We start from the raw sequence: 13,813 nt of genomic DNA on the forward strand, positions 1-13,813 counted from the left end.
CCTGTAAGCAAACGCGACGCGATATTTTAATGTCCAAATGTGGCGGAAACCTGAAGTCTGAGATGATCCTTAACGTACATCAAGAAAAAACAGTTTAGAACTGATAGAGCTATATAGGAATAAATTTAGTTTTAATAGTTTAGTTTACTTTCCTCTTCCTCCTATAGTAACACTGGATCAATAAGAGATGATCCTTACTGGATCTCTAGGAAGAACAATTTAGAGCTATATCCAGTATAAATAATTTATATTAAATATAGTTTAGTATTCCTGCTGGAACGGAGAATGAACGAACAATTTAAGGCTATCCATTATAGAAATTAAGTACAAACTACAAAGTTGCTATCAAAATGGATCTTGGTCGACTGGTCGTTGCTCAACAACTGTAATATGATAAATTACCAGTGTTTCCTATCAGCCCGTCTGTCATCAAGCAGTAAAGGTAACACGACCCCTCGGAAGATATCAAACATAATATTGACATTGCATACATGCAATGTTGGCTTCATTCCGAGATGGCGATAAACCTGTACGAGCAAATTTTGCGTGGAAATCTGTTGAAAACAGCTACAGCTGCGTCCTAATAAGGCCAGAAGAATGGTAAATTCACTTTCCACGCGTGAACCTCGTCCTGAGCACGAAAATTGTTAGGTAAGATTATATGTAGATTCGACTATCTTACTTCATTCAAACGATGATGTCTCGCATCAAATTCTGCTGAATCGTGCTTTATATAACAAAAAGAAGATAACTATTTGCGTTAAAGGTGAACCATTCTAACCATTTGGTATACAGTTATAATAATGCAAGATAGATTGAATACGAAATTACTGCCTTAAAAAAGCGAGAATATTATTCATACACGTAAAGTTTCATACTGGGATGAAGTATTCCGGTATATAGACGTATGTATATCGACCATTAAATTGGATTAATTTTCTTTCGCAATGCATGCCCGAATCAATCGATATTCGTGTCCGTCGTATTTCGCAGAAAACGCAGCAAAAATACATTTTAAGAAGCAATATTTGTGGAAACTGACGGACATTTTAACCAAAATGCTTGTTGCTGTCGACCCAGCTAGCTACATCAGAGCAAAGCGCACTTCCTTATTTCTTCAATGCTATTAGATTTAAGTATTATGTGGTAAAAATCTCCATGTATAGTTTGCTTCGGATCGCTCTCCCTATAAGCTATAGCAGCCGTGTAGTAGGCGAAAAAAATTCAACGCGTGGTTTTTGAATGACATTCTTACCACAACACAACCTATATATCAGCATTGTCATCGCCTAAAGAAGGACTTTAGTGCTGTAAGAAACACTTTACTCTTTTACATCCGTCTCTTGTCGTGGTCGCGACAAGCAGCGACTGACTCAGAGACTAGAAGATACAGCAAATTTAACGTGTGGTTTTTGAATGACATTCTTACCATCAACAAAATCTATATATCAGCATTGCATGTCATCGCCTAAAGCAGGACTTTAGTGCTGTAAGATTTATACAGATTTATAATATTGAACGATGTACTTTTTAAGTCTCTAAATTCAAGCTATCTATCTTTAGATATATGTTTTCTCATCCCTTTGTGAAAAACTGCACGTAATTTTGAAACAATCATAATGATAGGGGGATCATAGGCCATGTTATGGCTGTATCGATTATTCTAATCACCTTTTTCTCTTCCTTTGTCGAAGAGAATTACTTAATTAAGATAATTGAAATATAAGGTCGAAATGAAAGGACAGATCTCTATCTTAATAAATACAGCTCAATGCAAAATAAGGTCATTTTAACAATTCTTCATGCAAAAAGCTTCATTATAGTTATAATTCAGCTAATCCAGTTTAAACTTCAAAGTCAAATGGTCAAAGATTGAACAAATTACTTAATTTTGTGAACTTATACTTTACAGGCTTTAAAATGATATGCATTTTGTGAACTTTTGTGTATATGATTCAGGCTTAACCAAAACAAAGGCGTCCCTAGATAGCAGATAGCATTGTAGCTACATTTATACAATACGCTGTATTGGTTTGTGTCTGAACTATCTGAAAGAGATATCTCAATCGTAGTGGTCTAGTGTAGGTATAGTAGCTATTCTATAGACTGGCATGCTTTTGGCCTGCTTTCGACCTGGCTGAAAAGATAATCAGTTCAAACGTCGTGGTCAATTGTAGAGTGCAGATATAGTTTTTTGCAAAAACTGACAAGGTTTTAACTGACTGAAATCACATATTGCAAATATGTTTCAGAATGATTGCTATTTTCGACCAAAAACCAAACGTCTTATAAGACGTTTTCCAGACACATAAAAAAGGAATTTCAGCAGCATTTTATGATTAACAAATCGTCTCTTTTAAGATTATACAGTTGTTTTTTTTATATGAAGTATCAATCATCCAAAATACTTGGCTTGTCGTCTTGTGTTAAGTTGCCTTATCAATTTCACAAGCGACGGCGAGAGATAATAGAGCACCTGAAGGGTTAATCTATATCATGCACTCCATTGTTTCCGCCGTTCAGTACAGAACGAAAGCAATCAGATTTTGACAACAAGGATTCGTTTCGCAGGAAAGAGGTTTTAGCTACATGACCTGGTTTCCGGGACCAGCTAGTAGATCTTTGAACTTTAGCTATATTAAATATCAAAGTTTCCTGGTTTGATTTCGACGGACGGGAAATATTTTCTATTGACCCGGTTGGTTCATGAGAGAACATCGCACAAATACTTTAATTCCTACAGTAGACATAAGCTCATATCGCGACAGCGATTATAAACGATAGGATAATGCAAACTACGTAGATTGTATGCGATTACATAAATATATAGACATAACAATGTCGTCTATACAGCTGCATGTCATGAAAAAAAAGCCAAAATAAACTTCCAAAATAAAAGTCTAAATGAAAAAGATTTTGAAATTTCCAAATTTTTATACAGATATCATTACATGTCAATTCGTCATTCACCACGCTTACAGTTGATCAGGAATGAGAGAAATTCAGTTCAGCACTGAATTTCACCGGAATTTTTTTACTAATGAAATTTGCTATACCCATACTGTTTCCATACTGTATCCATAGCGTAAAAATGGCAGGAATCTTGATATTATTATAATTTCCATACTATTTCTAAACTAAAATGCATGCTATTTCCATAACATGAATTTTGAAGGTATATTTGTGTTCGCTTGCTTCCAGCATTGCACATAACAATAATATTTTCCGAAAGCAAACCCTATATTTCCGGATAGGCTGACAGTAAAATGCTATTAATGAAGAATGTATCAATCTCTCATAATCTCCACCCCAAACAAATCAATGATCAATGTCAAAACGCTGATAACGTCAAACATTGAATAATGCCTCCTCAAAGAGACAGTTTCCAACATTCCTCGCGCGATTAAAAACAATCCGATTAAAATTTGTTAAAAATTTCGACCAATGTTGAGCAACGTGGAAACTTTCCATATTTATATATCTAATACTCAACGTTCATTTATATATCATTATTCGTTTTTACGATATTCGATGGAATGAACCCAGTATACAGTTCTCACTTCTCATCGACCCTAAAAAAAAGCAATTAACGCATCTGCTATTCATTGTTGAGACTAATTCTGATTTGTGACGAGCATATTAGATAGCGCACTCCAAATAGGAATTTCTCATTATCCGACTCTCATTCTTCCCAAATTTGTTGGCGATAACTAATGTAGGTGATTATGCACTACCGGTTGATGAAACAGTCAAAACTAATTTGACAAATTACTGGTAGCTATTCTTCACCAATCGCACATGCATGTAAACATATTTCTTTCAAAAGCTAGACCTTGAAGACTTGCATTTTTGCCCATTCTCGCGAGAACGCTGCTCCTGACTAAAAAACAGTAAGCAATTTGTCAGAGCAACAATGTAACTCGAAATTTTAACAACGATCCCCGTTTGGTCTTCAAGGCAGAATCGCCGCTGATCAATAATCCAACTTTTGTTTTCGGGTCAGCGGTAAACCATATCGAAAAAAGGATAAACTACAAAACGTGTTTTTCTTTTTTGTTTTAGCAATGAAAAGTGTCGATATCCTTTCAAGTTATTTTTTGATCGCTTTCACCGCACTCTGGATTAACGGCTCACCGCGTAAGAAAGACATTTTCTGCTGTGGTTACTTTTGCCATTCCAAAAAAAAAATTGTCAACCCTAAAAAATAGTTCGGAAAGAAAGTTGCGATCTAATATTTCCTGCATCTTTTAGATAAGATTTCTCCAGAAAGATGTCGCTTGTTTTTTCTCAATGCGACTGCAGCGTTTCACAAGGACAACCGTCAGCCGACCAGGGAGAAGCTTGAAAAGATTATCCCACTTTTGACCCCCGTTTATCCAAACTCCACATTTTCGTGCGAAGAATCCACAGTTACACTTGAAGACATCAAATTCTCATCTTGTTGCGCGCTTAATGCAACGCGACTGGATTTGGTCTTCAAAGTCGAACCCAACAATGCGGACGTGCAAAAAATCTTCGCGTACCACTGTTCTGAAAATATGCTGACTCAGGTGAGAAATATTTAAACGTTACAGCTCAGTTGGCGTGAGGGGCAGTTCCCCCCTGCCCTGTCGGCAACCACTAACGCGACCCGGGGGGGGCGAATACCCAGGACTGATACACGCTATAATGGATATCATCTTTGTATACACGTCTATCTACCATGGCCTGGGGAAAAAGTCAAAACAATTCGTTCACAGGAAGATATTTTTGGAAATTCATAACAAAAAAACATTGTTATTAAGAAAACAGAAGAAAATGCACTCTTTGTGTTTTCAACGTAAAAAAAAGAGTTCGTTCTTATTATTATGTTATTTCAGGCGTCAGGAATGTTTACAGCTGTGAAGGTGGAAGAATTGTTAAGATTTCGTGAAAACCGCAGCATTTCGGCGCCGACGTATGTCGTTGATGAAAAATCGTGCTGTAAAGAGCAAGACCGTTATAATGAGCCGTGTTGTAGGGCGGGGTATACCCTCAAGAATACAACTTGTGGTGAGTATTAAAACCAGTTAATACTCCCAGTTTTGAAGCTGGCTTTACTAGATTCAACTTACTATTTCAGAAACTCTTTATTATAGTAAGTGGAACTGGAAGTGGCAGTCACGTTCGTGCCAAAGAAGGTAGCATACAGATGGAGGAGACTATAAACGATTGTGAACCAAGTAAATCTTCTTGCCAACCAATTCTCTTAAAATTCATTCTAATAATTGCCTTATTGCCCACAATTTATAACGTATTTGTAAATAGTAATTCCCGTTTATGGAATTATGGAATACTCACCCATTGGTCGAAATATGGTATACTATGATAAACTATTTGGAAATTTTGACGAATGCAATCGCACGAGTCGCATAACTCTGGATCCGCCCCTGTTTGTCGCATCAGATTGATATCAACTTCATGCTTCATAGAAGTTTGGTTTGGATTTTAATGGCAATTAGACACATGCAAGTGCAAGTCTCAAATGGTCCTAGTCTAAAGTGGATTGTGTTTGAATTCCACACGAATCATCCTTCTAGAAATCATACTGTACCGAGCAAAGATCTTCTACAAATTCATCAATATATCATAGCTCTGAGAATGGTTGCATGCGTCTCATGCGGGCTGGGGGTTTTTTGGCAAGTTTACGTTAACGTTCCCAAACAGTTCCACGATGCATTGCACACCTTACTAGTACAAGGCTTATATTTGTCGCTAATTTTTCTTCTCATCTTGTTGTCAGACGTTCCTGCACTTTCTGTCGGCGTAATAATCTTCATCACGTGTGGCAGTCTTGTTTTGTTCGTCGGCCTCGTCTTGGCGGGGGTGAGAATATGGAAATCAAAACGTCGCCACGATGGGAATGGATACGTAGAGGCAGCTGTGGAGACGAACCCTGGACCACAGGAAGAGCCACACGAGGTATAAAAGACACTTCCCCCCTTCTTTGCGAAAGGAATAAGACGATTGTCACTGCACTAGAACGCCTTCGTCATGAGGGCAGTCAATAAGTCCAAGATAATAATTTCCGAATTTTTTGCATGAAAAAGTGTCTATTTTGGTTTATATAACTTTAACAAAACAACAGACCCATATCTTAAGCTTAAACGTCTGATCCTTTATCAAGCAAACCTCTTTATCTAATTTTTATATTTCAGGACACGGCAGCCGAAATAACAGTTTCAGTACAAGCTGCAGAAGAAACAACTGACGGTTATCTGAGCATGAAAGGACAGACGACGGAGAATACAACGATAGATCCGAACATTACTACGAACAGCAACACAAATGCAAACACCTCTACATCGAATGAAATCCCTAACCACGATGATAATAAACAAAATTCACTAGCCCTCTCAAAACCTGTTACACGGAAACGACCGTTATCTCGTCAAGAAATGCAATTCGATTTTGACATGCACATCGCCATAGAGGATATTGATTTCACGAACAAAATGCTGGGACGAGGACAATTTGGACAAGTGGAATTGGCCAATGTTCTTATCAAAGGCATCAGAACAAAATGCGCCGTAAAAATGATTCGAGGTAGGCTACACACTTTGATATCATAGATCTGTTAGCTAGGTTTCACCAAAACCCCCTCTGACTGTAGTCTTGAATGTAGACTAAGTATGATTACATTGGAAGTATTGTGATTTTTACCATTTAGGCAGAGGGACGTATGAAGATGAACGGGAACTCTTTCAGGAACTACAGATGCTCTATCAGATCCCCTATCATCCTAATGTGGTCAGTCTACTAGGAGGATGCATGGAAGCGAACAGTACGTGAATTTGTTTTCAGTACATTCAATGCACAATATACCATTAGCGATGGTGGAAGAATAGATTGCAATAGTTAACATAACATTGATGCAAACAGTTTGCTGCTGATGTTGTTGTTGCTGTTTTTGCCGTTGTTGATGTTGATCGTGCTATTGCAGTTTGTTATTGTTCGTGCTGTTATTTTTGTTCACATTGTTGTTTATTCACAGTGCTGTTAATTGTTGTTGATGTTTTGTTTGCTTTGCTGTTTTAGACAATTTTCTTGTTCCTGACGTTCTTTGTTTTTTGCAAAAGTTAACTTCACACTGTTGTCTTTCTTTACAATCAAGGTCCATTGTACGTTATTGTCGAGTACTGTGAGAAAGGTAGTCTTCTAAAATACTTACAAAACAGCCGCAATAATTTCAATGAATATGTGAATATGAGCATACAAAAGTTGGACTTTCGCTGGAAACTAAAAAGAGCAATGGAGATTTGTAGCGGGATGATTTTCCTCAGTCAAAGACAGGTAGGAACGATTTTTGTTGCTGTTGAAAATTATCATTCTGTATCGAAAAGTGGTGTCCATGTTTTATTTCAGATCCTTCATCGCGACCTGGCGGCAAGAAATATCCTTCTGGACGAAAATGAAGTTGCAAAAATAGCCGATTTCGGAATGGCGAAAGACGTATACCTCAGGGGGATGTATTGTAAAGAGACTTCGGTAATTCTTATTAAATTCATATTAATCTGACACTGCAGAGAATTCGGAAGGGATTTCTGAACTCTCAAGTCAACGTGCGTGGATTGGTAACGAGCTTTATCCAATTTAAAGGCAGATTATAATTGAAATATTCAGATTAATCAAACATTGCCAGCAACAACAAGAATAACGTTCAGAAAATGAATAATAATCGGTCATAATTTGACAATACCTCATTTTTTATCACTTCTATATTCATAGGGATTTCTGCCCGTCAGATGGATGGCGATCGAAGCAATTGAGTCATGCATTTACACAGTCCAAAGTGACATGTAAGTCAACACAATAAGTAGAAATCCTGTCTCGCAAGACTAAGTCATCTCTTGAAATCTGGAGATAATAAGGTCAAGGGTTTGTCATGGGACCGCTTGAGACACGTTAGAAAGTGTCGTGCGAAAGCAGTCCTGTGGTTATTAAGTAATGCAACACATAATGATAAATCTGTACAATAGAATATGGAAGCCATTAAAATCTCGGTCTCTCTTTTTTCTTTAACAAAGATGGTCTTTTGGAATATTGCTATGGGAATTGTACATGGACGGTAGGTTAATTATTGAAATATACCTATTGCTATATTCATAAAAATACACCTTCACAAAATTTCGAATAGTTTTATAAAGAATAACAAAATATATAAGCGATTATAAATACTGTAGAAAACATTTCTATTTTGACAAGCCTTGACAAGTTTGATTCCTGCCAGATACCTGAGTTGCATGCTTTGCCAACTGCCGAATTTAGTCATGAATAATGTTCTTAACAACATTTCAGGAGTTCTCGCAAATAGCTAAGTAAATTTTTAACCTGTTGAAGCAGGTGCAGCTTATCCAAAGACACCGTAACCTTTCATTAAATGATCCGATCTATATTATTAGGTGTCAATCCTTACCCAGGAATTGCTAATGGAAACGAATTGCTGGAGAAATATCTGAAACAAGGTTACAGAATGGCTCAGCCAGAAAACTGCCCAGATTCATTGTAAGAATACTTAAATAACGTACACATACAAACTTCATACATCATTACAAGCCTCCTCTCAAACGTTTAGAAGGACTTTTAAGATACTAAATGGTTCAAAATACGCCTTCTTGATTCAGATTGAATAAAAGCTTTAGGGATGCACGGAATCTTATAGATATAGGTCACGTAGCTATTTCCCGCCAAACAAGCGGCTAAACCCAGTGCCAGTCTTCTACTCTGAAAGGGAGATTGTTAATTGCATTATCATGCAATAGAAAAGAAGTGCTGGTAGAATACTAAGTTTCCACTTTTTCAGTTATCAGCTGATGCAAAGGTGTTGGTTGGCAAATCCAGAGGATCGGCCGAAATTCGCTCAAGCGTTACGCGAAATGGAACTGATTGAAAAAGAGGAGATGGTGAGTGACATTTCTGTTCAAAACCAAAAAAACTCCGGCCGCCAACTTTAAATCTTTCGACCTTCTTACAGCGCAGGGAATCAGAAGCCAGTCGAATGACACAGTCCAGCAGAATGACTGAAGATAGCGACGATTTGCCGGTTTTTGAAGAAGACGAAGAACTTCTAGAAACACCTGAGAAAGAAGCAAACGTTCCTTTAAAGGTTATTCGTTCATCTCAAGAAAATGTCGAAACGTCGAGTGAAAGCGAGTGCCCAGCGAAGGTACCAGAAATTGGGATAGTGAATCGCGGGCGTAGTAGTGTCGACAGCGGCACTAATGCCTTTGAACTACGTAGTTTAAGGAGAAACTCGGACGATCAAACCAGTCATTGTTAGTAATAAAATAATATCGTGCCGCCCTGTTCTTGTAGGGTCAAAAAGAGAGCAAAATAATCATGATAAGTTTCATAATTTAATATACATGCAGAGGCAAAGAAAATGTAAACATACCAAGTGCATGCGCTAACCGGACTGCAAATAACCTTTTATAACATTTATAATACTTAATGACATGGGCAGGTCCTATGTGTATTTTCATAAAGACACATTTCACATTCCACATTTTAAAGACACCAATTATTCCAGTTTTCCGTTTTAAAAAGATGCGCGAGGGACACAAAGTTCATAAAATTCCTGGAACTTTGATTCATTGTATTATGTCGCTCTTAATTAAAACTCATTTTAATGTTGATTGATCAGGATTGATAATGATTGATGGTGATTATCGAAACTTTCGTTTTGTCTGCGGAGGGCATTCGAAGTGAAACTTCCAGGAAATCGAGCTTCGAGTATTCCTTTTATTTTTAGATTGACCAAAGATTTAAAAACAGCAAACTAGGTTAAGTCAACTTTCAGGGCCTTTTAAGCTAGAGTTAAAGACATGCAGAGTTGGCAAAAAACCCTTACACAACCGATCCTTGCATGGAGTTTGGACAGTGAAAATTACCTTCTTTTAGGTCCATTCGTGGTGTTTGATATATAGGACGCATGCAGTATTTAATAAATTGAAATACCTTGAATGTTACGACATGCAGGATAATAATATATCACAAATTTTAATAATGAGATAACAATGTAAACGTAATACTTTTAAGTATATTCATATGTACAATAAATATATCGATGTATATATATAAATATACTTCTTAATTTAAGTTTTTCGCTAAGAAAAACGATATGTAAAGATTTACCAAAGGGCAATTTACAAATAATTGGTGTTCAGATTAAATCAGACGTTTTATATAAATATAGTTTACAGTGTTATGACTAAAATTTTCTATTTTCATCCGGCAAAGACCTAAAAAGTTGAATTATATATTCTAATTCAGAAAGTCGAATTCAATGTGCTATTAAAGAAAAAATCAGTGCATGTAAATACTTATACACAATTTTTCGAGTAAATCCGTAAATTACACCCACGATATGGATGCACGCCTTCATACTTACATTCAGTGCCAAAGAGGCACCTTTAAAACTATGACGTTGCATGATAATTAAGGCCAATTTTATATATCTGCTTTCGCACAACAGTTAATTTCATTGTCGTCGTTAAATAGTAGAATAAAGACTGCCTTTGCTTAAAGGGATCTCTCATTCTCTCCAGTTCGAATCAACAAGAGTTTTTATCCACGTGTAAAATGTGACGTAGAAAAGTTTATATTTAGACGAAATAATTCACAAAACATTCGCTTGGCAACCTTTTAGGTGTGTTGTATTATAGAGGAAGTCAGGCGGTACTCTTCAATAAACTTAATTCCTCTTCTCTGCTTTGCAGTTTTTACATGAAGCGTTGGTATCGTTCAAAAAACTAGATTTAGCTTATGGTTAATCCTAGAAAAACATTGGAGCTAAAACCTTGGGAATAGAAGAAAAATTAGTCTGTTATTTAAGCTAATTAAAATTGCTATGTTGGTGTGGTTATGACAAAGAACTTGGAGGTAAATGACTTTGTGATTAAATATAAAACTACGCCTCATTGCATTCTTCGTGTTTTGAATTCATTTGAAAGAAGGAGGTCGAGATATAAAGGCAAAACTGGTAAGAAAAAGTAGTGATAACGATGAATCTTTATACGATGAATCTATATAAGATTTATACAGCTATAATCGTTTAATAAAATGATTAGTTTGATATCAAATCATTGCGATGTGCCATATAAGAGGGTCCATAAAGTGTCCTAAGAGCAAACTCCTTGATGTTCGTATAAATAGTGACACGGTCAACATCTACATACATAGTACAGTCCACAGCGTGCGTGCAACCAGCTTTTTCGACTGCCTCCCAGAGGTAAAATTCTGTCGACGCCAAAATATGCTATTTTGTATTATATGTTTTTTTTTATCAGCATGATCAAATTAATGCCAGCCTATCAGGAATGATATATTTTTCTTCGGACCCATTCTCTACCTGTTTCGCATAAAATATAGTTAACTACATGAACGAATTTACTACCGTAGTGAGTTGTGAATGGCTTCTCTTCACAGGAATTAAACACACGCCTATTGGTTTCATTCATGAGGATAAGATAATACAAAGCTCTCGGCTACAAGGTTCTTTTAAAGAATAGTGCATGCTTTAGCGTGAAAATAAAATCAGTTTTCTACGTAAAGGAAACGAGGAGTTTTCAGTATAACACGCTTTCAACCTTTCAATCTTTCAATCTGTTCTTATAACTGCAAAAACGATTACTCAAGCCAGATAAGGAAGAACGGAGATATTTTGGCCCATAGAAGTCGTGCGTCGAAAGACAACATAAAACTCTTTCATCGTCGTGTTTTTTATTGACATGTTTTGCCCTATATTTTCAGAATGGCCGCCTACAATGTGCTTCAACTTCTTGCAATCACAACAGTCGCAATAACATTAACTTTTGCTGTGCTACAAGGTGAGGATTTGTAAAGGTAGCTATCATTATAATGAAAAAAAGAAAGAGCTTAAATTAGACTTTAAAACCACTTCAATGAAATAAGATTCAACTTATCATATATGCTTTATTGGTTTCATTAAAGTAGGCCGCTCAAACTTGAACTGAAATTGAGTAAATATTTAGGAAAAAGTCACATTCCTATGAAATATACGTATAATGGGTACTTTTTACATATTTTTAGAAATAAAAGAACAAATGAAATTTATGCATCAACTTCACATCTGCATGCCAGTTTTAACGTTCGATTACTCGGTCCAATTTACCAACTTTTAAATACAATAGAAACTGTGCAAAAATGTAAACATTTTTAATTACGGCTGTTTACATCAAACGAAGTTTCTGTTGTTCTATATTGTAATAAAATGCTCAGTGCCTCCTGCATAATAACAATCATTTTTGTACTCGTACTTCTCTATCTAGGGTCAGAGCCAAAAGTAACATGTCAATTTCTTATATTCGACTTAAAACATCGATTCAAAAGCGATCCAAATTTTGACATGAATGCACTGACGTCGAACAACGAAACAATAGCACGTTTAAAACAATTTATCACTTCAGAAGAGGGTTGCTCAGTTGTTGGGGATATAGAGATCTATCATGTAACATACCACAAAAATATCGACGATGGCATAGCGACGTATACAGAAAGGATAAAAATCCAAGTTTCTGCGAAAAGCGATATCGGCGAAAAGTCTATCGAAAAAGTGGAAAAATTAGCAATATGTTTTGATGATGTAGTTAATGCCATTGGGGAAGACAGTGATTTTGAAAATTCACTAAAGTTGAATGTGTCGGGAGAATTGAAAAGTGGAGATGTTAAAATGTTAACTGTAGGAAAAAAATCATGTTGTTGCGTGATTTATGGACTTCCCGCGAGTTTAGAACAGTGCTGTAGGCCAGGTCTTGTCGAAGATGGTGATAAGTGTGTTCAGTACCATCCTTGAGGATAGAAAATGGCAGCGCGCCACACGCATTCCTATTTTGTAAAATTGCGTTAGTGGGATTTTTTTTTAACATGTGAGAGAGGAAATGTAATCTTAGAGTATATGTATGAATGTAATCTTTATTGAATATACAAAGTAGTTTTACATCCAATATATAGTCTTTATCGTCGCTCTTTTGCTTCCTACCATAAAAGAGCCACTCACAATGTTATTAAACATAACCAGTAGTACCCAATCCCCTCGCTTTTCCGTACAACTTGTTGAACATTTAAGCAGTGTTAATTTATCGCCAATTTCCACTTTTAAACAAAAATAGTTCCTATTCGTTACGTGTGTATTTTCACACCACCAAATGAACAAACAATAATGCTGGGCGAATTAGCCATTTGTTTAAATTTCAGACAAACTGTTTCGAAAACCATTTCTATTGGTTAGTTAGGCAGAAAAACAGACACGTGACAAACTATTTTGTATAAATTAGTTATCGAGACCATAATTAATGTTGATTGATAATGAGCCTGTTTTTGGACGTAGTATTTGAGCCACGCGTGTCCTTTTAACACTGTTTCAAGTAACAATTGCAAAGAATAATTGGATTTTGAAGACTTGACTTCTCTTGAAAAGTTCTTATAATACAAATAATCTCGCTTTCTGTACTTGTGCATGCATACATACGACAGCGAACGTACTCTACGGTTCCATTTGTTGTTTTGTCTGATGATGGTCATCTCGAAATCAGGACTCGGTCGTCAGTTAGTAAGTTCTTCACTTTGCAAATCTTTGCGATTTCGTATCAATGGCTCTCTCCTGTGCTGTATAATTCGGGTCGACCAGTCGACCTATGAAAGAATGAACTAATGACACAGTGATTATAGACAGATAGAGACGCCATAACTAAAGCATAGATTAATCTTTGTGCCGAAAAAATTCACACCACTTAATGGAGTTTAGAAAGCCATCTTTTTGGTCTGGTGAGATTCG

At 36.3% G+C, this 13,813-nt stretch overlaps 1 protein-coding gene across 1 annotated transcript; it reads left to right on the forward strand.

Moving 5' to 3' along the window:
* The first annotated feature begins 414 nt into the window (after window positions 1-414).
* LOC114526924 (tyrosine-protein kinase ABL2-like) lies at window positions 415-10,151 on the forward strand. Its single transcript, XM_028548468.1, has 15 exons — window positions 415-651; window positions 4,063-4,137; window positions 4,252-4,550; window positions 4,860-5,031; window positions 5,118-5,201; window positions 5,762-5,940; window positions 6,177-6,564; window positions 6,689-6,802; window positions 7,133-7,311; window positions 7,384-7,506; window positions 7,747-7,817; window positions 8,046-8,086; window positions 8,421-8,523; window positions 8,822-8,921; window positions 8,993-10,151. The coding sequence occupies exons 2-15, from the start codon at window positions 4,065-4,067 to the stop codon at window positions 9,296-9,298; spliced, it is 2,232 nt and encodes a 743-aa protein (XP_028404269.1). The 5' UTR covers window positions 415-651; window positions 4,063-4,064; the 3' UTR covers window positions 9,299-10,151.
* Window positions 10,152-13,813: the final 3,662 nt, after the last annotated feature.

This window comes from Dendronephthya gigantea, unplaced genomic scaffold, assembly GCF_004324835.1.
Source record: "Dendronephthya gigantea isolate DGI-Jeju-01 unplaced genomic scaffold, DenGig_1.0 000042F, whole genome shotgun sequence".
Taxonomy (NCBI): Eukaryota; Metazoa; Cnidaria; class Anthozoa; order Malacalcyonacea; family Nephtheidae; genus Dendronephthya; species Dendronephthya gigantea.

Coding starts and splice junctions, on each gene's coding strand:
- LOC114526924 (XM_028548468.1), top strand. CDS start 4,065: ATGAAAAGTGTCGATATCCTTTCAAGTTATTTTTTGATCGCTTTCACC. Junction 4,138..4,251: donor CTGGATTAACGGCTCACCGC/GTAAGAAAGACA, acceptor TGCATCTTTTAG/ATAAGATTTCTCCAGAAAGA. Junction 5,032..5,117: donor CCTCAAGAATACAACTTGTG/GTGAGTATTAAA, acceptor TCTTTATTATAG/TAAGTGGAACTGGAAGTGGC.